Source organism: Myotis myotis, unplaced genomic scaffold (genome assembly GCF_014108235.1).
Source record: "Myotis myotis isolate mMyoMyo1 unplaced genomic scaffold, mMyoMyo1.p scaffold_m19_p_15, whole genome shotgun sequence".
In the NCBI taxonomy this organism is placed as follows: Eukaryota; Metazoa; Chordata; class Mammalia; order Chiroptera; family Vespertilionidae; genus Myotis; species Myotis myotis.
The window spans coordinates 33881545-33905287 of NW_023416319.1; the positions used below are offsets into that span (position 1 = coordinate 33881545).

The 23743-nt window shown below is 37.4% G+C and overlaps 1 protein-coding gene across 1 annotated transcript; it reads left to right on the top strand.

Annotated features, from left to right (window-relative positions):
• Positions 1 to 912: 912 nt before the first annotated feature.
• On the top strand, positions 913 to 1733 carry LOC118670037 (transcription elongation factor A protein-like 4). The gene has a single exon (XM_036336816.1). The coding sequence runs from the start codon at positions 1082 to 1084 to the stop codon at positions 1652 to 1654; it is 573 nt and encodes a 190-aa protein (XP_036192709.1). The 5' UTR covers positions 913 to 1081; the 3' UTR covers positions 1655 to 1733.
• Positions 1734 to 23743: the final 22010 nt, after the last annotated feature.

Below are 23743 nucleotides of genomic sequence, written 5' to 3' on the forward strand. Positions count from 1 at the left end.
AAGATAAGTAAAAAGACAAAATGGGGAAAATATTTATAGTTTTTATCACTAAGGGTATATCAGTTACATATAAAGAATTTCTTTAAAATAAAGAAAAAAGGAACAATAATAATAATACAGAAAATCGGCTTGTGAAATAAACAATTGACTGAAAAATAAGGGAAAATAACTCTTAATCAAATTTTAAAAGCTCAATATTCCTTATAAGAGAAGTAAAAATCAAAACTATGCCAATCTGTGACTTTCTACCCACTTAACTGGTAAAAATAATGTTTAATAACATACTTTGTTGTGAGGCTGCGAAACACTGGTGCTAATGCAAAATAGTACAGCCTCTATGAAAGGGAATTTGTTACTATTCAACAAAATTACGTATGCATTTACACTTTGACCCATCAATCTCATTTAAGACATTTATCTCAAAGATACACCAGCAAAGGCATGGAAAGACATATATTGACAAAAATAAATAAATAAATAAACAAGGCAATTCATGACAGGATTATATAAAATAGCAAAAAAACTGGAAATAATTCAAATGTCCGTCAAGGGATGACAAACTAACTAAAATTATGGTACATTAACAGAACGGAGTTCTCCACAGTTCTGAAGTAATGTCAGAGACGCCTTGTTAAGTACAAAAAAAAGTAAGATGGGGGAAGTGTGTATAGTGTGCTATCATTTTTCTAGTAAAAGGGATGGAAATGTGTATGTGAATATTTACCAAAAATGGCTTATTAAAAATAATCAAAAGGTTAAACCATAAACTTTAAAATGGTTCCTTAAAGGAAAAAAAAAACAAAAAGGAATAGGGGGAAGGAAGACAAATAATTTACATAATTATCAAATTCAATTAAATTTTAAAGCAAGAATTCCTAAAAGTCAAGAATAAAATGAAGACCAGTCCGGGTGCCCGCCTTCCTTCGCTGCGGCCCGACCAGAGCTGCTTGCGAACTCCTAATTGTTGCTCCAGGTTCTTTCAGGTCTGCGTGTCTGTTGTTCTCAGCACTCGGCTAGGCTAGAAAAGGAAGGAACCTATCCAGAATTCCCGCAGGACAGGAAAAGGAGGGGACATCCCAACATGGAAAAACTCTGCAGTGTAAATGAAGGCATGCCTGAGAATCAAGGAGAGATGGAAAATGAACAGCCTCAGAATGCTGCAACGCCAGAAGTAGCTCATACTTTGGAAGACAAGGAAAAGTCAGAAAATGAAGGAAAGATAGAAAACAGGGGAGAGACAGAAAATGAGGAAATACTTGAGGATAAGGAGAAGCCAGAGAAGGAGGGAAAGCCAGTGATAGAGGGAAAGTCAGAGAGCCAGGGAAAATCAAAAGAAGAAGGAAAACCAGAGAGTGAGGGAAAGCCAAAAGAAGAAGGAAAGCCAGCCATGGAACCAAGGGCTGCAGGAAAGCGCCCAGCTGGGGATGATGTACCTAGAAAAGCCAAAAGAAAAACCAACAAGGGGCTGGCTCAGTGCCTCAAGGAATACAAAGAGGCCATACACGATATGCATTTGAGCAATGAGGAGATGAGAAGAGAATTTGATGAGATGGCCAGGGTAGAGGATGAGGTGAAGAAAACCAGACAGAAATTGGGGGAGTGTTATGTGGATGCAAAAAAGTTTACAGGACCCATTCCACCCCAGAGGCCCTAGGGAACTCAGGGGTGGCTGTAGGGCCCCACAAAGGGGCTTTGAAGACATTCCTTTTGTGTAGTGCCCATGGCAGGCACTTGCCAGGCCCAGGGCTTTAACCTTATGCTAATGTTTTGCTTTAGTTGTCACTCTGTTATCCAGCTGCAGCCCTCTATGTTTCAGTAACAGATTTTTGTCCATTGCATGGAATAATGTTTATGATGCATTGTAAAATTAAAAAGAAAAGTTTGCAGAACCATATATATGGCATCAGTCCATTTTTGTAAAACTGCAAAGATATTTACCTAATGATCTATGTACAGGAAGAAGAAAACTCTGAAAGCTGAGTCTACTAAAAGATTAATAGTGGTTATCTGTGGGTAATGTTTTTGTTCATATTACTTTCATCATAAAAATAATGAAAAATAAAAAATAGGAAAACAATACCAAGCAATCAAAAAAAAAAGAATAAAATGAAGCAAATAAACTTATATGTGTGGCCGCTATAAAGATATGCCACATGATTTTAAAAGAAATAATTTGTATATCCAAAGTGAGATATGCACCAAGACAAAAAAAAAAAATGGGGAAGGGGGGACACATTTTACAGTAATCATGTGGTTGACTGTAATACTGGTACTGCTATTTTGAGGCTGTTGAGTGTATACAGTCATGGGCTGCAAAACAACATTTCAGTCCACAGCAGATACCATGGTGGTCCCAGAAGATTATAATGGAGCTGAAAAATTCCTATCATCCAGTGACTTCATAGCCGTCATAACATAACATCAGAGCACAACACATTACTCACGTGTTTGTGGTGATGCTACTGTAAACAAACCGTCTGCATTTGCCAGGCCTATAAAAGCGCAGCACATACAATCATGTGCATTATGTAATACTTGATAGTGATAATAAACAACCATGTTACTGGTTTATATATTTACTATACTATACTTTTTATCTTTGTTTTAGAGTGTACTTTCCTACTTAAAGGAAAAAAGTTTGCTGTAAAACACTTTGTAATGCTATGCCATCAGCAGCTTCTTACATCTCCTGTTTCCAGTGTGGCTTGATTGCATCTTTCTCTCTCGTGTCTGATTTAATCTTGTATTGGTTTGTACAGTTACATGCTGCTGTACAGGCCTGTAGCCTACAAGCAATAGGCTATCCTATGTAGCCTCGGTCAGCGATTTCCAACCTTTCCGTCTTGTGGCACACATAAGCTAATTACTGAAATTCTGAAGCACACCAAAAAGTATATTATTTTTTCCCCAATCTGACATAAAAGAAATAGGTATAATTTTTATTCTTTCACACTGGACGGCTATTGTTGTGTTGGCTGTTGTCATTTTTTTATTTGACAATCTAAGGGAAAGAGGTCAATGCCACTGACTAGTCAGGTACTGCATGTTTTAAAAATTCTTGCAGCACACCAGTTGAAAATCGCTGGCCTAGGTGTGCAGTAAGCGATACTTACCTAGGCTCGTGTAAGTGAACATGATGTTTGGACAAGGACAAAATAACCTAAGGATGCATTTCTCAGAATGTATCGCCTTCCTTAAGTGGTGAATGACTGTACTATGAGATAAATCAAAAGAGTAATTATTTGGTATTCTAGTCCAATCATTTCGAGGTGTTACGAAATTAATTCTTCATGAAATTAAAAAAAAGAGACACAGATGTTAGATAGAAGGAGATAAGTAAACTAGCTTGTTATTTTGAAAACTTCCTCTATGAACTGTATCAAATGAAAAGCAAATAGTAGATGGAAGGATTTTTTTCTGTATAGGAGTATTTCTGCTAATAAAAGAAAATAAATTATAGATTTAGAAGAGAAGAATGAATTCTAGAACCAGAATACTATTTTGCACTTCCTAAATATTAGTGGATCTATGCATTTTTCCTCAATAAGGAGACAACCAAGCATTCATTAGTTTGCCTGCACACAGAAGAACATAACACAACCTATTAAGTTCTACCAAAAAAAATATATATTAAAAAAAAATCTGAATCCGATAGAGCTTCTAAATCCAACCACCAGTTTACTAAAAATAAAAGAACACATTCAAAGATATCACAGGGATGCAATCAGTAAAGGACTTAGCTTCCTTAACAAATAATTGAAAAAGAAAAAAGAAAAGAGAAGGAGAAATCAATAAATTAAAGGTCAAGAGACACATCAACCAATCACAATGTGTGGATATTTTTAGAATCCTTAAAACAAACAAAGAAAACAATTTTAAAATATTACTATATTTGCCCAGCAGGCATAGCTCAGTTGAGCACCAACCTATGAACCAGGAGGTCAAGGTTCGATTCCCGGTCAGGGCACATGTGTGGGGTGTGCAGAAGGCAGCTGATCAATGATTCTCTCTCATCACTGATGTTTCTTTATCTCTCTCCCTTTCCCTTCCTCTCTGAAATCAATAAAAAATATTTTAAAAAATAATAATAATCAGCCCCGGCCAGTGTTGCTCAGTGGTTAGAATGTCAGCCTGTACATAGAAGGGTCACGGGTTCAATTCCAGGTCAAGGGCACATACCTGGGTTGCAGGTGTGATCCCAGCTCTGGTTGGGGCATATTTGGAAGGCAACCTGTCGATATGTCTCTCTCACATTGATGTTTCTCTCTCTCTTCCCTCACCCCCATCCCTTCCACTCTCTCTAAAAATCAATGGAAAAAATATCATCGGGTGAGGATTAACAACAACAAAAACAACTAATCAAACCTGAAAATAACACAAAATAATATTAAATATAAACTGTATTGTAATAAATTTTTAAATTTTTAAAATATTCTTAAACTAATCAAAGGTTTTGGTTTCTACCTCCAGATAGCAACTTTATTTTTGCTGGACATTTTTTTAAAATATATACTGTAACTTTATTACGAAATATTTCAAAAACACCAAAAAGTATAAGAAATAATAAAACCAATAGGTATGTATCTACCACCTTAAAATATAAAGTATTGAAAATATAACGTTTCCTCAATTACATTTCTCCCTCTGTCCACCACTCCATACCTTCTCCAAAGGTACACACTATTTTGAATTTAGTGATGAATAATCCCACCTGTGGGATCTAGTCTTTAAAGATAGCCCTCCTCCAAAGATCAACAGTTTTCGGTGTTCATGCCCTGGTATGGCCCTTCTATTGGGGTTGGCCCTAACACTTGCTCTGGATCCATAGAATATGGTGGAACTGATACTGTGAAACATCTTAGGACAGGTCATGAAAAGGCTGGCAACTTCCCCCTGGGTCTCTTGGAACATGTGCTTTTTGGTCACTCCTTGTTGCTACCCTGAGAAGCTAGACCTCATGAAAGGCCATGAGTAGAATGAACTCTAGGCTGTAAGCCAGCATCAACATCAATAGTCAGCCGCCTGAGCCAGTCATCCTGGCAACACAGTGCAGTTGAGCCTTTGGTGACTCCAGCCCAGGCCCAGCCACTGTCTGCAGAAGAAATTCCAAGAGAGCAGAACCAGGTCTACTAAGAGAACCATGAGAGAGTCAAAAAAAAAAAAATGTTTAAAGCAATTTTGTTTAAGAATTTTTTACACAACAATAAATAACCAGGACACCATGTCTTATACTTTTACTACCTATTTATAAAGTTAAGCACTTTAAAGGAGCAAATGGTCACAGTAAAAATATGTACTATTTATGGATACCTTTCTACTACCGTACTTGTCATAATGATGAGATACCAGACCAGGGGAGCCCACATGACAATGCATGCACAAAATCTGCCTGGCTTTGTTTAGCCAAGTAAGCCAAAAATGGGTTCACTTTTTTTTTTAAATGTGGAGAAAAATAAAAAAGAAGACTATTTTATGACTCACAAAAATTATTTAAAATGCAAATTTCCATGTCCACAATAAAACTCTATTGAAACAAGGCACACTCATCAATTTATGTTTTATCTATGTGCACTGTCTTTGGCTGGATCATTGTGACAAAAACCCTACGGCCCACAAAGCCTAAATATTTACTACCTGGCCCTTTGCAGAAAGTTTGCTGACCCTTGCCATAAACTTACTTGCCAAATGTGTCCCGTAGCAGAGAAATCCATGAATGTAGATGCAGAACAATATGGAGGAGACTCTGACCCACAGGAACAAGGCATAGACTAACCTTAAAAAGCCATCCAAAGCAGAGTCCAGCAAGGAAAACATGTACTCATTATCCTGCCACCAGACAAACTGATCAACAGAACAAAAGAAAGAGCAGGGAGGGTGGTTACATCATCATTTGAACTCATTTACTCATGGGAAGATGATAGTTAAAACGGGTCCAAGGAGTGCGTTAGGTACGGCTTCCTCCCAGTGTGGGACAACCTCAGACTGACATGAGGAGGAAAGGAAAAAGGAGAATACACTAGAAATCAGGTATATGCAGAAAACACATTGTAAACATGCCTTCTAAGTTATAAAAAAATGGCAGGTGCATAAAGTACTTCTAAGAGTGAATACTAAGAAACCCTAAGTGCCAATAATTATCACACATTAACATCCACTCTCTCCATATAATTGTTGGACAGGCATTGTCGTTAATATCTGCCTGCTGTTCACCATTAAAGCTTGACATTTCTCATATGAGTTCTTGTGAGGCCCAAGCAAAGCTCCAAATCAGCGCTGGTGTTGGAATTTAATCTGCAGACCTATGAATCCCACGGAAGTGAAGGATACTGTATACATTTAAAATAACAACAATGGATAAAAAGGAGAGTACTATTATCTCCGTTTTCTTGAGGATTAGCAACGTTAAGTAACTAACATGTTCAGTCACAGAACTAGCACATGATAGAGCCTGGCTTGAATCCCAGACAGTCTGATTCTAGGGCCTATATGCTCTCAACCCCTACATCGTACTGCCTCTCCAAAAACTAACTTTTGAATTATCAAAATAAGTGTAAGCCTAAAAATATAGAGGTCAAATAAAAAGTAAACATGGTACTGTTAAGAAGTTTTAGCCACTATACTTGGCAAATGTCAATTACAGTATGTTATCAATTCATTTCACATCAATATTCATTTCTCTTTGTACAGTACCTGAATTTAATACCAGATGGAATAAAAAAAATTACCTCAGACCCACAACGCATTTTAATCAGTGCTGACTACTTAGCCGGCATAAATAGCAGCAATCAGCATAGGCCTAAACTCTGAAAGAAGTTTAGTGTGATTACACAAAAAACAAGGATCCAAAAAAACAGCTTTAAAAGTAAAAGGCCTTTATCCTGAAACTCAAAAGAAACATAGCCTCGAAAAAGCAATAGGTTATGGTGGTGAAGAGAGAGAGATCTAAAGAATTTTAATAACGTTGTCCTCCTGACCTTTTCCAACAAAGGAACTCCACAAAGAGGAAGCACAAAGGTCACTTGAGGAAATGAGTGTGACTGAAAGAAGGAATCCAGATGCATCAGTTAGTACTCCACTCAGACTTCAAACTCATTTTCATTTGGGGGTTGTTAACCCCCATGCAGTTAACAACCGCACAGGCATTTCCCCCACAGAACATGGAAACACAAAGCACAAAGCATCCCTTGGAGCAAGCAGCACCTGTGCAAGCACAGGGATCACAGGCCAAAGCCATCACCGCGCTGTCATGGAGCACACGGGTGTCCCATCCCTGGTATCGTCACTACCTGCCCAGTTCTGCTATCTATTAGAGGCTCTGATTTTGGGACTCTGCAAGAGTCTGAACGCTGCTTCACTCTTTCTCATAATTTAGAGTGTAGTAGGCATATAATTGGCTTAATAAGACACTAGATGTTCATGGACAGCAAATGATGCATTTTTTTCTATGAACTTATTCTCAAAATTGTCACATTTACTACCATTGATTCTGGTGGACATACTGTTTGGTTTTACTGCACTTAACTAACAAAATCAAATCAAATAGCTTGTAGAGCACATAATAAATATAGCACAATAAACTCAGGTCTGTAAACTAGTTTGTACTTGTTACTCACTGAAATGTTTTAAACATAGTTTGACTATATATTTGAAACCAAAGCAAATAAAAACTCTTGTGTTACTGGAGAGACATAAATGAAGACAATATTTTTGTAGGAGTAAGTATTTCTTAGTGTGAATATATATATATATATATATATATCCTATATAATAAAGAGCTAATATGCTAATTAGACAGAACAGCAGAACGACTGTCCAGACAGCAGAACGATCGGACAAAGCCGGGGCTGCAAAGGCCAAGCCCCTTACACGATTTCCGGCATCAGGCCTCTAGTACTTATTTAAGTTTCACACCTAATAATAATATATAGATGTTAACATATGTAAGTATTCCTTCATCATGAGTTCTAGGAGCTCATGATCAATATTTAATACGTCACTTTTACAAAAAAACCAAACACTATAACCCCTATCCCTCTAGTCAGTATCAGTATTATGAATAACAATTTGGATCATTAAAATCTAATTTAGACAGAGACTCTAACAGGAAATTATTATCAGGCTACATTAAATTATTTCACTTTTGCAATTTGAATTCTCTAAAGTTACTAGAAAAACCTACACTTAAAAGAGGGCATGTTGCCCTGACCGGTTTGGCTCAGTGGATAGAGCGTTGGCCTGCGGACTGAGGGGTCCCAGGTTCGATTCCGGTCAAGGGCATGTACCTGGGGTGCGGGCACATCCCCAGTAGGGGGTGTGCAGGAGGCAGCTGATCGATGTTTCTCTCTCATCGATGTTTTAACTCTCTATTCCTCTCTCCTCCTCTCTGTAAAAAATCAATAAAACATATTAAGAAAAAAATACGTTAAAAAAAAAAAAAGAGGGCATGTTAAACATTAGAACGTGACAGGATTTCGGACATCCTGATCTGGGCCAGCATAGCAATGTTTCCTGAGACTTAACAGAACACAGTTCTAATAAACCCAGACATAGGTAGACATGATTATAAAATTTAAAATGCCACTTAAATGATATTCAAGTTGATTACACAATAAGTTCTGTGCATATTATGAGTTTTTAGAAAAAGCTAGCAATTGTAGATTTTGCTATTGGTGCTTCTTTCCCAGTCACTAACTCCATCCCAGAAGTTGTATCATATTTAACTCTAACCTTGCCAAGCCTTGGTCATGTATAGAATTCCAATAACCAGCCACAGCTTAATTTTCCATCTGTCCCAAGTTCCTTTGCTGCTAGTCAAAACACAAAAGAGGACGATAATTCAATGCATTCCATGTTTTCAGAATGCCGGAGGTATAACCACAAAGGTGGGAAAAGCGCCACGGGAAGGACTGTTCAAAACAGCAACTCACAGAGGAGAATGCATTTTAGATAAGCCCTGAAGAATGAGTCAAACTGCAAAAGGTAGAGTCGAGGAGAAACTGGCCTTTGCAATTAGAGACAATGACACGAGTTAGCACCACTGGGCAGACATTCCATCTTCTGGATGGGAGCGCTGTGTCAGCCAGCACTGATGTAGAGCTTACTCTCTTAGATGCTATTTTTAATGCTTTCTATGTATCCCATCATTTCATGCTCATATGACACTATGAGGACACATCGTTATCTCACGCTTGCAGATGAGGAAGCTGCAGTATAGACAGTAGTAATTGCCTCACACAGGGGTCCTCAAACTTTTTAAACAGGGGGCCAGTTCACTGTCCCTCAGACCGTCGGAGGGCCGGACTATAGTTTAAAAAAAAAACTATGAACAAATTCCTATGCACACTGCACATATCTTATTTTGAAGTAAAAAAACAAAACAGGAACAAATACAATATTTGTATTTGCATGTGGCCCGCGGGCCGTAGTTTGAGGACCCCTGGCACAACTGTAGGGGTGCAGAACGAGCCATCCCAAGATGTGTCTCAGTGGTAAGCAGATTACTTTGAGCTAAAGGTAATATTAGATTCAGATTCGAGAGAAATTCTGCCCCTCCCTTTAACTGCCTAGAACTTGAATTAGGGGCCTTGCTCCTAATAAAAGCCTATCAGAGATAACTTCTTTTGACTCTGGGGCAGAGCAAACTTCTATTTACTAAAGGTGAGTTCTCCTTATCATTCTGCAATGACCCTTTGAAGGTCCCCAGGTGCATTGCCTCATCCCTAACTCAGGATGTCTTACATACCTCCAGCACCGTCCGGTCTCTGAACCTCTCCTTCATGGGGGGCGGTGGGGTGGGTCTCTGACTCTAATGTATGCAGGGTTCCCATACAGATGTATGCATTAAACTTGGTTATTTTCTCTTGCCAATCTGCCTCATGTCGATGTGATTCTTAGACCAGCCAGAAGAACCTTGAGGGTAGAGGAAAGGATATTCCTCCCCGAAGCTAAGAGACAACAGGGCTGGGAGGGAGCCTGCAGGGTGAAGCAGCTGAGTGAGTGAATCATAAAAAAGTGTTAAGCAAGTGTACACCACTCCTTCAAGAAAGCCTGTGGTCTTCTGAGTGACAGGATTACTTTTCACTTGGCCTATACTTTCCACACTTTCCACAATAAATATGTTAGTTTAATCATAAAAATATAAGAATGTTCATTTTTAAAATGTATGTGACTCAAGGAAACAGAGTGCTACACTTCTTTCTCCACCCTTCCCTCCCCTACTCCCAGGGGGTGCTGTATCAGCAGTGAAGAGTAGTGCCAAATAATTGTAAAACATACAATTTTTTTAATGGGGGGCAGGGGACATTTAAGGTCTATTGTTTTTTTTCTTGTTTAGGTAGATGAAAGTGCTGTGTATGTGGAAGAAGAATGAGGCATCCAAGAGAGAAAAAATGAGGACCTCTCTCTGGGATAGGTTAATCTAAAAATAAATCCTAACAGTTATTTTAAAAATTCTGTCCCTGTACAGAATATGGCATCTGAGTTTTAACAAACAGTTACCATTTATAAATAATCTTTGTGCACATATGTCCCACTCACTGAAGAATATGATGCACACGTATATGTGCTCTATGAAAGCTACTTATGTGTGAGGAATAATGCATTGCTGCATTTTATGCATAAATTTAACAGGAAAGTAATTGCTTCACTGCCAGTGAAATAGAAGGAAAGGGGCTTAAAAATACTGAGTCACATAGGGAGAAAATTACTTTTTTTCCAATATTTTCTGAATCTTATTACATCAAGGAAAAACTTAGTTTAGTTTGGAGACTTTAACACTTTAACCCATTAAAACTGATCAATAACAGAATATAAAATTATCAGAAACTGGTTACATTTTTATACACCAAAAAACAAACTATCAGAAAGTGAAATTAAGGAAATAATCCCATTTAAAAATTGCATCAAAAAATATCGAGGAATAATTTTAACCAAAGCAGTAAAAGACCTGAATTTAGAAAAGTATATGACACTGAAGAAACTGAAAAAGATACAAATAAGTGGAAGCATATATGATGCTCATGGATAGGAAGAATTAACATTGTTAAAATGTTCATACTACCAAGCAATCTATAGATCAGTGCAATCTTTATTAAAATGCCAATATCATTTTTCATAGGACAAGAACAAATAATCCTAAAATTTTTACAGAATCACAAAAGATCCTGAATAGTTACAGCAATCTTGAGAAATAACTACACTAAAAGACTATAGTAATCAAAGTTGCATGGTACTGGCATAAAAACAGGCACATAGATCAATGGAACAGGATAGAAAGCCCAGAAATAATCCCATGCCTATATGATCAATTAATCTATCCAAGAGGAAAGAATATGCATTGGGATAAAAACAGTTTATTCAATAAATGGTATTGGAAAAACTGGACAGATACATGTTTCTCTCTCAAATACCTCTCCCTCCTTTCCTCCCTCTTTAAAATAAATGTTTAAAAAACAATAAATTCAGGTGAGAATTAAAAAAGAGAAAAGCCTTACATAATAATTTGAAAAATTAATATTCCAAAAAGACATAACAATCATTAATGTTTATGCGTCTATTAACAAAACATCAAAATAAGTGAAGCAAAACTGCTAGAGCTATAAGGAGAAATAGATGAATCCGATATTATAGCAGAAACTTCAACACTCTTTTATCAGAAATTGACAGATCCAGCAGGCAAAAAATCAGTTAAAGGCACAGTTGGACTAAACAGCACTATTAAGCAACTGGATCTAATTGCTATTTGTAGAATACTTCATTCAACAACATGAGAACACACATTCTTTTCAAGGTCACATGAAATATTTACCAAGATAAGTCACATTCTGAGCCATGAAACACACCTTAACAAATTTAGACAAAAGAAATGATATTATGTATGCTCATGGGAATTGAATCAATAAATAATAACCTTCATAAATATAAATAATTTATAACCTTGCAGATTAGTTCACTATTGACATCTACAAACATTTGAGAAAAAATGATATCAATTTCCTACAACTCTTCCAGAAAATATAAACAAAGGGGATATTTCTTACCCCATTTTTTGAGGACAGCATTAACCCAATAACAAAACCAGAAAAAAAGACATTACAATGAAAGGAAAACTATAAATCAATCAATATCTCTTGTGAATAAATATACATAAAACCTCAACAAAATATTAGCAAGTCAAATCCAATAATGGATAAAAAAGAATTATATATCTTAACCAAATGAGCCTTATTCCAGGTATGCAAGGATGGTTCAGCATTTGAAAACAATTGGATGCATCACATCAATAGGCCAAAGAAGAAATTCATATGATCTTATCAATAGTTGCAAAAAAAGCATTTGAAATAGCCAACACTTATTCATGTTAAAAATGTCAACAAACTAAAAATAGATGCGAACTTCTTAGACTTAATTTTTTAAATCTACAAAAAAAACCTACAGCTAACATCATTCTTAATGGTGAGAAATAGACACTTTCTCTATCAGATCAGGAAAAAGGCAGGGATGAGCATTCTCAGTACTCACAACATTGCACTGGAACTCATAGCTACTGTCTTTATGCACAGAAGACATGAACGGTTATAGAGAAAATACCAAGGAACAAAGAATCAACAGCAACTCTCATACACAAAGTGTTTGTACAACTTTGGAAATGCAAAGTTTATAACCACTTTGAAAGACAGTGGTAGTTTCTTCCAAAGCTAAAAATAGTCTTACCATATGATCTAGCAATTGTGCTCCATGGCATTCACTCAAATAAATTAAAAAACTATGTCTAGACAAAAAGCTACATATGAATGTTTCTAGCAGCTTTATTTATACTTGCCAAAACTTGGAAGCAAACATGTTGTTCTTCAGTAGGAGAATGGATAAACTGTGGTGAACCCATATACTAGAACATTATTTAGCATTAGAAAGAAAGGTGCTATAAAGCCATGAAAAGATATAGAGGGACCACAAATGCATATTGGTAAGTGAAAAAAAATCTAGTCTGAAAAGGTGACATACTGCTTGGTTCCAACTCTATGACATTCTGGAAAAGAAAAAACTATCTATATATATATATAAAAGCCTAAGCAACCATTACGACCAAACTGGAATGCAGTTGCTACGACGCACACTGACCACCAGGGGGCAGACACTCAACACAGGAGCTGCCCCCTGGTGGTCAGTGTGCTCCCACAGCCAACCTCACACAGCTCCTCTCCCAGGCTGGCCAACCTCCCGTGGTCCCTTCCCCCTGCCAGTCTTCCCCCCAACCCCCGCATAGGCCCTGATTGGGGGGCTGGCCAGCCAACCTCCCAGGGTCCCTCCCCCTGGCCAGCTGGCCCCCTGATAGGCCTCGATCACTGACCAGGACGAGGGACCCCACCTGTGCACAAATTCGTGCACCAGGCCTCTAGTAGACAATAAAATGATTGGTGGGCCCTGGCTGGTTTGGCTGTGGATTGAAGAGTCCCAGACTTCATTCTGGTCAATGGCACATGCCTGGGTTGCAGGCTCGATTCTGGGAAGGGGGCATGCAGTTGCCAGCCAATCAGTGATTCTCTCTCTTCATTGATGTTTCTGACTCTCTCTCTCCCTCTCCCTTCCTCTCTGAAATCAATAAAAATATATTAAAAAAAAAATGATTGGTGGTTTCCAGGAGGTTGGAGGAAAGGAGAGGGATAAATAAATGGAACACGGGGGATTTTTAGTATAATACTGCTCTGAAGAGATACAGACATTATGCATTTATTAAAACTCATAGAACTGCACGCACAGAAAGTGAACACCAATTATTAGGTTTTAGCTAATAATAATGTATCAATATTTAACCATCAATTGTAACAAATGTACCAAGTTAATTCAAGATGTTAATGATAGGGGAATCTGTGAATAGAGTTTGTACTATCTACTCCATTTTTCTGTAAACCTAAAACTGCTCTAGAAAATAAAGTCTTTTAATTGTTTTAACTTGGTACTTGAGCAAAGATGGTACTTTATTTGCCATTTTCAAATCCAGTACCAAGCAGAGTGCCTGGCACAAAGAGGTGTGTCAGTGTCAGATAAATTAAAGGTTATAAGTTACAAAGGCACGCAAGCTCTGAAAGCACACACATACATCTAGTGGTGACCCAGTCACAAATGCAAGAAGCTTTAACAAAAGAGGTGATATTCAAAGACTGAGCATCAAGTACAACAGACTTTTCCTAGGTAGACAAGGGTGGGTAGAACACACAGAGAATAATTTGTGAACAAAAGCACAGAGACAGAAGCGGGGGGGGGGGGGGGGGGGGTTGCTAATAGCAAGAGGGCAAATTCTGGGGACTTTCTGTTTGGATTTCCTTCCAAAGCCAGAACAGTTATTTAGACACTACAATTAAACAGTTTATTGACAGTTTACAAAATGTATTCTTCACTGGTAGGGTTTGCATATTTGCACCTCTGTTCTTGTATGAATGTTATGATTTGTTTAGGTGATTTTCCTTTTTTCTTTTCCCTTATTTTTATTTCATTCGAGCTTTGCAATGACTTTTGGCCAAAGGACAGTAAGGTCCTGATTTGGTCATGTTGACCAAATTAGCTTGGCTCTATTCCTTAACAAAAGACTATGACTTGTGCAAGAAGAACTAGAAAAGTGTATGTACAAATTAAAATAAATCTAACTGCAACATTAGAAAATTTTCTTCAGATGGTAAGTTAGAAATCTCATATTCTCCTCTGAAGGACCACACATTATTGCTACATATAATACATATTCATGTAGTCAAGGTTTCTTTGTGCACCTATTCCAAGACATGAATATGACATCAAAATGATAAGCTCTTAAGACTCATTAATACAATATGCCACTAAATGTTTATTTTAAAACCAAAATACAAGAAATTTGAATAATTCTAAGTGTTGAATTTCCTTTTTTTTTTTTTTTTTTTTTTGCAATCACTTAAGGAAAGCTGAGTAAGGGAAAACAAACAAAAAAAGTGTAAAAAAGTAATTGCTACAAATAAGTGTAGCGTCTCATAAAGAAAGTAAGCATTTGGAGAAACAAACTTTATACTGCCAAAGTAAACATGCAATTGAATATTGCTAAGGGAGAACATTTCCAACACAGGAAGGACAATTCTTTGGATTTCTGGCCAGAAAAATCAACCTTCAACTCAAGTCGTGGATTATCCTCTATATTCCCTCACTGTTTTGCAATCAACAATATTAAAGGGAATTTTTTTCAGAATGGAGACTTCCATGATGAATCTCAACTTAATAACAGAACATACACTGTCATCAGAAACACAAGGTATATGATGTAATGTGAGTAGCTGAGCTCCTAGGACAAAAGACCAGAGATCAACAATACCTTCTTAGCCAGGGAGTGATTTATAGGCTGTTAGATATTAGTCTCTGCACTTTATTCCTTGAGGATTTTATTTCACATATGTATGTTTATTTTTATTATTTTTTTTCCGATTACAGTTGCCATTCAGTATTATATTAGTGTCAGGTATACAGCATAATGGTTATACATTTATATAACTTACAAAGTGGTGCCCCCAATGAGTCTAGTACCCCCCTGACAACATACATAGTTATTACAGTATATTCCTTGACTATATTCCCTGTTCTGTACTTTACATCCCCATGACTGTTTTGTATTTCTTAGTCCCTTCACCTTTTTCACCTAACCCGTAACTCCTCCTATCTGGCAACCATCAGTTTGTTCCTTGAGATATTTTTAGAGCTAATATTCCATATTTTACTTTTACATTGATCAAAAATTTATAATCACAAAGTAAAACAAAGTGAGTCAACTTTTCGCCAATCACATGCTGTGCTGAGGGGAGTTCAGGAAATGGTGAGATATAAGTTGGTATAACCTATCATTTGAAGGAAGATTTCGCTGTCACAAAAAATAAAAGGAACATGAAAATGTCCACCTCCTTAGTGCATGTTCCACTTCTGGAAACATATTATCAGCTCTACACAGGTCCTGGAATTGATGGTTATTGTCTCTTCAATCTTTATGGAAATGTGTAAGAGTCTAGTATGGCTGCAGCCCCATAGCAACACCTTCCTCTGGCAGCAGCCTGGTCCTTTGATGCCAGTGTGCCATGTTATCAAAAGGTTCAGAAGTGCCCTAACTGGTTTGGCTCAGTGGACAGAGTGTCAGCCTGTGGACTGAAGGGTCCCAGGTTTGATTCCAGTCAAGAGCATGTACCTTGGTTGCGGGCTCATCATTGATGTTTCTAACTCTCTATCCCTCCCCCTTCCTCTCTGTAAAAAAAAATCAATAAAAAATATATATTTTTAAAAAGGTTCAGAAGCATAGTGACTGACATCTCTATATTAAACATGTATTATTTGTGCAGTAAAAACAATACATATACAAGAAACCTTTAAACTGAGAGATATAAAGAACTTTCTATGAAACCAAGCACCGAGCTTTAAATATATTTTTATTGATTTCAGAGAGGAAGGAAGAGGGAGAGATAGAAACATCAATGATCGGCTGCCTCCTGAAAACCCCTACAAGGGATCGAGCCTGCAACTTGGGCATGTGCCCTTGATTGGAATCAAACCCAAGACCCTTCAGTCCACCAGCTGATGCTCTATCCACTAAACCAAACCAGCTAGGGCCAAACACTGAGCTTTACAATTTAGTGCTTGCAGCAACCCAATGGCAGCTTAGTACTATTTATTATGCCCATTTTCCAGATAAGAAAACTAAGATATACAAGTCAACCAGCTCTAGTGATGGAAATGCAGATTTTTCTGTGCATTGCAAAGTTTAAACTTCTTTTTTTTTTTTTGATGCCTCAAAATTCCCACAGTCTGTGAATACTCCACTCAAGCATACCTGTGTGATAAGGCTGATCCCTACCACAAGTTCCCTTTCTTGCCCTCCCCTTCCTGTGACCTAGTGACATTCAAACACACCAATGTCATATGCTCATGCCTTGGGCTTAAATGAACGTAATAAATCTTTCTCACTTTCATTGGCCTCTCTGTAGTGTTATTCCCCACTGACATCCAACTGATCACTAGTAAAACCCATTTTTAAGTAACAATTGCTTCATACAACATAGTCTGACTCTAAAAGCACTTCACCTTCATTACTACTCTACAGAAAGTATTCATTTGAATGAAAGTCACTAAGGGACTGAGAGACTGACATCAAATGAGTGGAATTTGCATGATTTTTTGCTTTAACAAGATAAAATAGCATTAGATATTATCATATATGCATACCTTTGCCAAGTTTCTGATGTATTTCTAATATCATATATCTACATCTTACTTAAATATAAATATTTTTGAAGGTCAAAGTAATCTCAACACTGTTGTACAGGAGACCATGTTGGCAAACACTGTTCAACTGCTGAGTATCTTTTTGTTCAACAGCCATATTAGGTGTGCTAGATCCTAGGTGGGGGGAGGCAGGCAAGAAAATGGAGAAAAGGTATAACTACACACTCTAAGAACCCACTGTCTGGTTAGTTAAGGAAGACAAAGAAATTAATAATTCCAATAAAATGAGACAAATGCCATGAGAGTCAAAGTGCTAAAACTATAGAAGACTGTCACAGCCTGTAGAAGTATAGGAAGGTTTCTTAGAAGAGGGGATATTTGAGCTAGGTATTAAAGGAGTTGCAGGGATTTTCCAGGGAAAATGAGAATAGCACATACTAGCAAGAAAAAATTTATACAAGACATGGAAGAATGCAAAGGCATAGTCCATTTGGGGAAAGGCTGGAGAAATAAGTATAGCATGGTCACAAGATCAGATGTTTCAGAGAAAACAAAGGGTAAAAATGGTAAGTTGTACTAGGACAAGATGGTAAAAGACCTAAGCTGTTTGGACTTCACCTTTCTTATAATGAGTATCAATAAAAGGTTTTTAAACAGAGGAATTATATCATAATTTTGTTTTGTAAAGATATGTGGGGAGATCAGCTGTCTATAGATGCAAGGACACAATTCAGGCAAATGTTCAAATGGCCCAGGTGAAAGCTAGTGACCAATATCAAATCAGTGGCATAAAGTGGGAGAGATGGCTGGATTCAAAAGCCATGTGTGGGCAGAATTGAAAGTATTTGTACCTTGTTACATGAAAGGGGGAGGAAGTCTCACTAATGAGTCAGATTAAGCAATGATCACAGATAAAAGGCTTCTTCAGAAATCCATGTAAATGTACTTTAAGTATTTACTTAAACCTCCAGAATCTTCATCAGTTTCTGGACAAACCTACAGCTTAGAAGTAGCTCACTCAGAGGCTCTACAAAATGGCATGTACTAAGTTTGTTTGACAGCCTCACCACGGTTTGGATGTCATAGCATGGAGCAGCGGTTCTCAGCCTGTGGGTCACCAACCCTTGGGTCGCGATCCCTTTAGGGGTCGAACGACCCTTTCACAGGGGTCGCCTAAGACCATCGGAAAACACATATATAATTACATATTGTTTTGTGATTAATCACTATGCTTTAATTATGTTCAATTTGTAACAATGAAAATACATCCTGCATATCAGATATTTGCATTACGATTCATAACAGTAGCAAAATTACAGTTATGAAGTAGCAACGAAAATAATTTTATGGTTGGGGGTCACCACAACATGAGGAACTGTATGAAAGGGTCGCGGCCTTAGGAAGGTTGAGAACCACTGGCATGGAGCATCTTTAAGCAGGCAGGAATCTTACCAGTTAGGAGGATGCTCTGTCGAAGCGAAGATATGCCCAAGTGTGTATACATTCTAAATAACAGACTGAACTCAAATTTTTCCAACTCAGAGAGCAATTCATTACACCGATTCTTCAAACACCTGTAGAATTAGGCTCATGAGTTCCACACATGGAGAGATTCAATGGAGACTTAACTGGACATTCACACTAATCTAAGCCATGCCATTTCACACCCTGTTGCAATCCAATCAGACTTTGCAAACTGCAACAATCATGGAGATGCTAGGAGATTTTAATGATTGCTTATGACCTTCTCTGTTGGTTCCAGTAAATGAAAAGAGCACAGTTTTCGAGCATACCTAAAACTTTAATAAGATTAAAAGTTGCCAAAACCTCAAAGAGATACTAAAGCTCCCGATCTTAATAAATCAACTGTAAAATGTCCAATCACCAGAGATATTACTGGAAGATGCTATATTAGTTCAGTAGAAAAGCTATCATTCTGAAAGAGAACAGTACATTTAAAGAATAATATGTAAAGTAACCACACCAATATATTCATAATGCACTAAGCAATTTGAATTCAATAAATTACCTAATCATACAATTTGACCCTCTAAGAGGAATAAAGGAGACATAGCATTATCCTCACTTTGTAGACGAGGAAACAAAATTGCAGAACAGTTCAGAATCACACTTATGAATAACATTTTCACATATCTGACTCTGTATCCCTTCAACTAGATAGCAATGCTTCCTTTTTCCTACTGTTTTGTTTAGGTGGTTGAGAAAGATAAAACACAACATTAAAATCAAGTCTTCGTTGCCAACATGTTATTGCGTGGTTCTGCAGACGAAACTCTTACACAAGAGCCAGGCCTTCCTCTGCGTGTTACAGGTGAACCTGAATCTCTGGCCGGCACAACACTCACAAACAGGTGGGCCCTGGGATCCCTAAGGGTGTAATCAATTCCTCTTCAACTTCTATATCTGTCATTGAAATAATTGCGTGACCTTCTCGTCCCAGCGGAGTGCGCCTACTGAATACCACCAGCAGCATCGCCACAGCAGAGATGGATGAATACTTTCCCAGGTTGATCATGTTCAGCTGAATTTAACTATTGGGACTCTTTTAAACAGGCAGGGTAGTTGCTGTTACAAAAATGCACACTATGTACAAAAGATAATTATAACCATCTTACATAACTATCATTTCAGAAGGATCACAAATAGTAAGTAGACAGGGAAGGTAAATTAAAAGGCAATCTATTCAAAATGATGATCAAAGCAGAAGTCGGAGTGACATGGAGCCGAGAGCCAAGAAACACAGGCAGACTCTGGAAGCTGGAAGGTAAAGAAAAGGATTCTCCCCGGCGGCCTCCAGAACCAAGCCCTGCCAACCTTTGTGGAATTCTAACCTCTAGAACTGCAACTCAGTAAATCTGCATGGTTTTACGCCAAAAAAAAAAATTAAAGAAATTGGGGGGCGGGGGAGAATCTATTATACTTCAACTTTAACATGGAAAACAAATAAGACAACAGAAGGGGATATACGCCTCTGCAAAAAATAATCACACATTTAGATCCTTTAAGGAGAATATACATGCAGACAACTATTTCTAGATATAATAGGATACTGAGCACCTTGTGAATCTATGAATGATAAGGACAGTTTATCATTTTAGAATTAAATATTTAGTACTAGATTGCATTTTAATCCCGTAAAAACTAATAGTACTGCATGACACATGTGTCTATTATCCAAAACATAAAAATTAAAGGAACTTCATGTTTAAATTGTACAAACTCAAATGTACCGTATTGTAAATCTTTAAAAAAAAAAAAGATGTTGCTTTCTGTGCCAAATTTAACTTGAGCCTTGAGAAACCACTCCAAACTTTATTTCACATGGAGCATCTTTCACCACACATACTAGCAATGATGTCAGGGTCTCTGGTTAAACGTAGCAGTAACACAGCTGATCACATAAAAGGTATTCAAACTATATCAAGGAACAGTGTGTTGTTCTGTTTTGTTTTTTAACATCATCATTCAGAAGGTTGAGGTAGCCATACTTAGTGGTACATGGCACGTTATCATTTTGTTCCTTATTTATTTATTCCTTTTTATCACCATAACCTACTCCCATGCACTGGGCCCCACAGGCAGCCATTCTAATGTGCTTAGTGAGTACTTAATGTACGGGTTCTTACAAGATGGGTACTGTGCTAGGCTTGTGAATTCTTAATTCACATAAAGAATACATGTTCCCCACACTCTGACATTTGTCACCAAGCACTATATTCTTAAGATCCATTCATGTGGCTTTTATCGAATCTGTTGCTTTTAACTATAGACAACAGCGTGAGGTGCATCCACCAGTCTATCTCTGCCTCCCCCAGAAATGGTCACCCAGATGCCTCCTCTCCTCCACTGGTAACACAACAGTGAATAACTGGACACATCGTCCTGGGGAACTATGGGACATTCCCATGTTCACCTGTAGGAATGAAGTGGTTGGGTCATAGAGTAAACAACTCGTTAATTTGCTCAAGTACCGTAATGCCAGACTGCTGTCCAGAACAGGTGACCCAGTCTCTGCTCACACACACATTTACCTACTTATTCCCTCATTTGGCTTTGCCACTTATTAGCTCCATAAGAACCATGAATAAGCTCACTTCTGAACCTAGCTTTCTTTTCACCAAAATGAGACTATTTACTCCAATCGCCTGATATGCTTATCATGAGAAATAAATATTAAGAAATAACATGAAAGTACTTTAAAATATATAAATAGGTATTTACAAATGTAGGCAATTATTGTTGTAATTTTTGTCCTTATGATAATTTCTAATTTTTCTCTACCTCACTCCACCACCAACCTGCCAAATGAGAGGAGGTAAGTGAATAAACCTGAAGCTTAGCAAATGAAACTTTCTCCCAGATACCTAAATATTCCGGGAGATTGGAACAGAATGGGAAAATTTCTTTTTCTTCTTTTTTTTACTCATCTCTGCATTTATTTAATCAAATATGTTAGTAAGGACTATGTATGGGGCATTGTACTAGTACTAAAATATAAAAATTTGTACAGCAAATGTACACATGGTACATAAGCAAAATTTCCATCTAGGCCTTGAATTTTGTATATGTTTTTATTGATTTGAGAGAGAGAGGGAGAGAGAGAGAGAAACATCAATGTGAGAGAGAAACATCAATAGGTTGCCTCTTGTATGCACCCTGACCAGTAACCAAACCCACAACCTGGGCATGTGCCCTGACCGAGAATCTAACCGGCAACATTTCAGTGCACAGGATGATGTTCAAACAACCAAGCCACGCTGGCCAGGGCTGTACATAAACTTTATTCCTGAATGTAATTACTTTGAAGATGGTAGCTCCTGATATCATAAAATAACAGTTCCAATGAACTGAGCACCTACTATGTCAACATGTCATGTCTTTTTCCTCAAACACTCAAAGCAGCCCTGCAAGGTAGATGCTATTACTCTAGTTCCTCATGAGAAAACAGACACAGTAAAGTCATTTGCCCAATGGAGCAATTAAATGATAGAACCAGAAAACCCGAGTATTCTAAAATCCAGGCTTCCTCTTTCCATTCTACTTAATTTCCTTTAAAAAGATATGTTTCAAGATATCTTTAGTAAAGGGCACACTATTGTAGAAACTATAAGAATACAAACAAAAATACCACAAAAATTACAAAGATGCAGGCACAGTTCAACAATAAACACTACCATTTATTTAACATTTATTATTGCCAAGTGTGGAAATTGAGATTTAGCTTTCCAAGGTAATACAGTTGCTAACTAGTAAAGCTCAGACTAAAACACCAGTCTTCCTAACTTTAAAACCATGGTTTTTTACTGTAAATGACTACCTTTGAAGATAATAGAAATGTTGTAAAATCAGATTGTGGTGATGGTTTTCCAGCTCTATCATACCAAAATTTATTGAATTATACACTTTAATGGCTGAATTTTATGTACATAAATTATATCTCAATAAAATTGTTAAAAAAAAAACTCATGGTTTTCTCTTTCCAACTTTGCTTTCTTTTACAAGCTTGTAAAGTCTTACCTAACATCATTTTTTTCCAATATCCACCCTTCATCCAGAGTTAAAATCATATTTCCAAAAATTCTCACCTTAGTACATGCCAAAAGAACAAAACCTCCCCAATGCCGTAACCGGTTTGGCTCAGTGGATAGTGTCGGCCTGCGGACTGAAAGGTCCCAGGTTCGATTCCGGTCAAGGGCATGTACCTTGGTTGCGGGCACATCCCCAGTAGGAAGTGTGCAGGAGGCAGCTGATCGATGTTTCTCTCTCATCGATGTTTCTAACTCTCTATCTCTCTCCCTTCCTCTCTGTAAAAAATCAATAAAATATATTTTTAAAAAAACCTCCCCAATATACTTTCTCTTTCCTCCTATTCTGATCTGAGACCATTACCTCATGTGAGGTAAGACATGAATAGTTTCTTGTACAGTTACCCACACACTATCTTTTGATGCTACAATCCTACTCCTAAGTATTTATGCTCCCCTCAAAAGAAGGGGGGGCATATATGTGTCAATAAAAGACATATATACAAATGTTGAGAGCAGCTTTATTCATAATAGCCAAAAGCTGAAAACAATTCAAATGTATGATGAATGGATGAATAATCCGTGGTCCATTCATATAGTGAAATACTACTCAGCAATAAAAAGAAAAAAATATATTAATATCTAAAACAGTATGGATAAATACCAACTCATTATGCTGAGAGAAAGAAGCCAGGCACAAAAGAAAAATACACAAAACAAATCTATGGTGAGAGAAATCAGAACAGTGGTTGCCTGATGGGTTGGAGGGAGCTGGGAAAGAATACAAGGGAACTTAGGATAATAAATATTCTGTTGTGATGGGGTATAACATTTGTAAAACTGGTAGAGTTGTACCCTTAAATTTGGTGAATTTTATTGTATATAAATTATCTCTATATATAAAAACCTAAGTGACCATTTGACCATTAGCTATGATGCGCACTGACCACCAGGGGGCAGACACTCAATGCACAGGC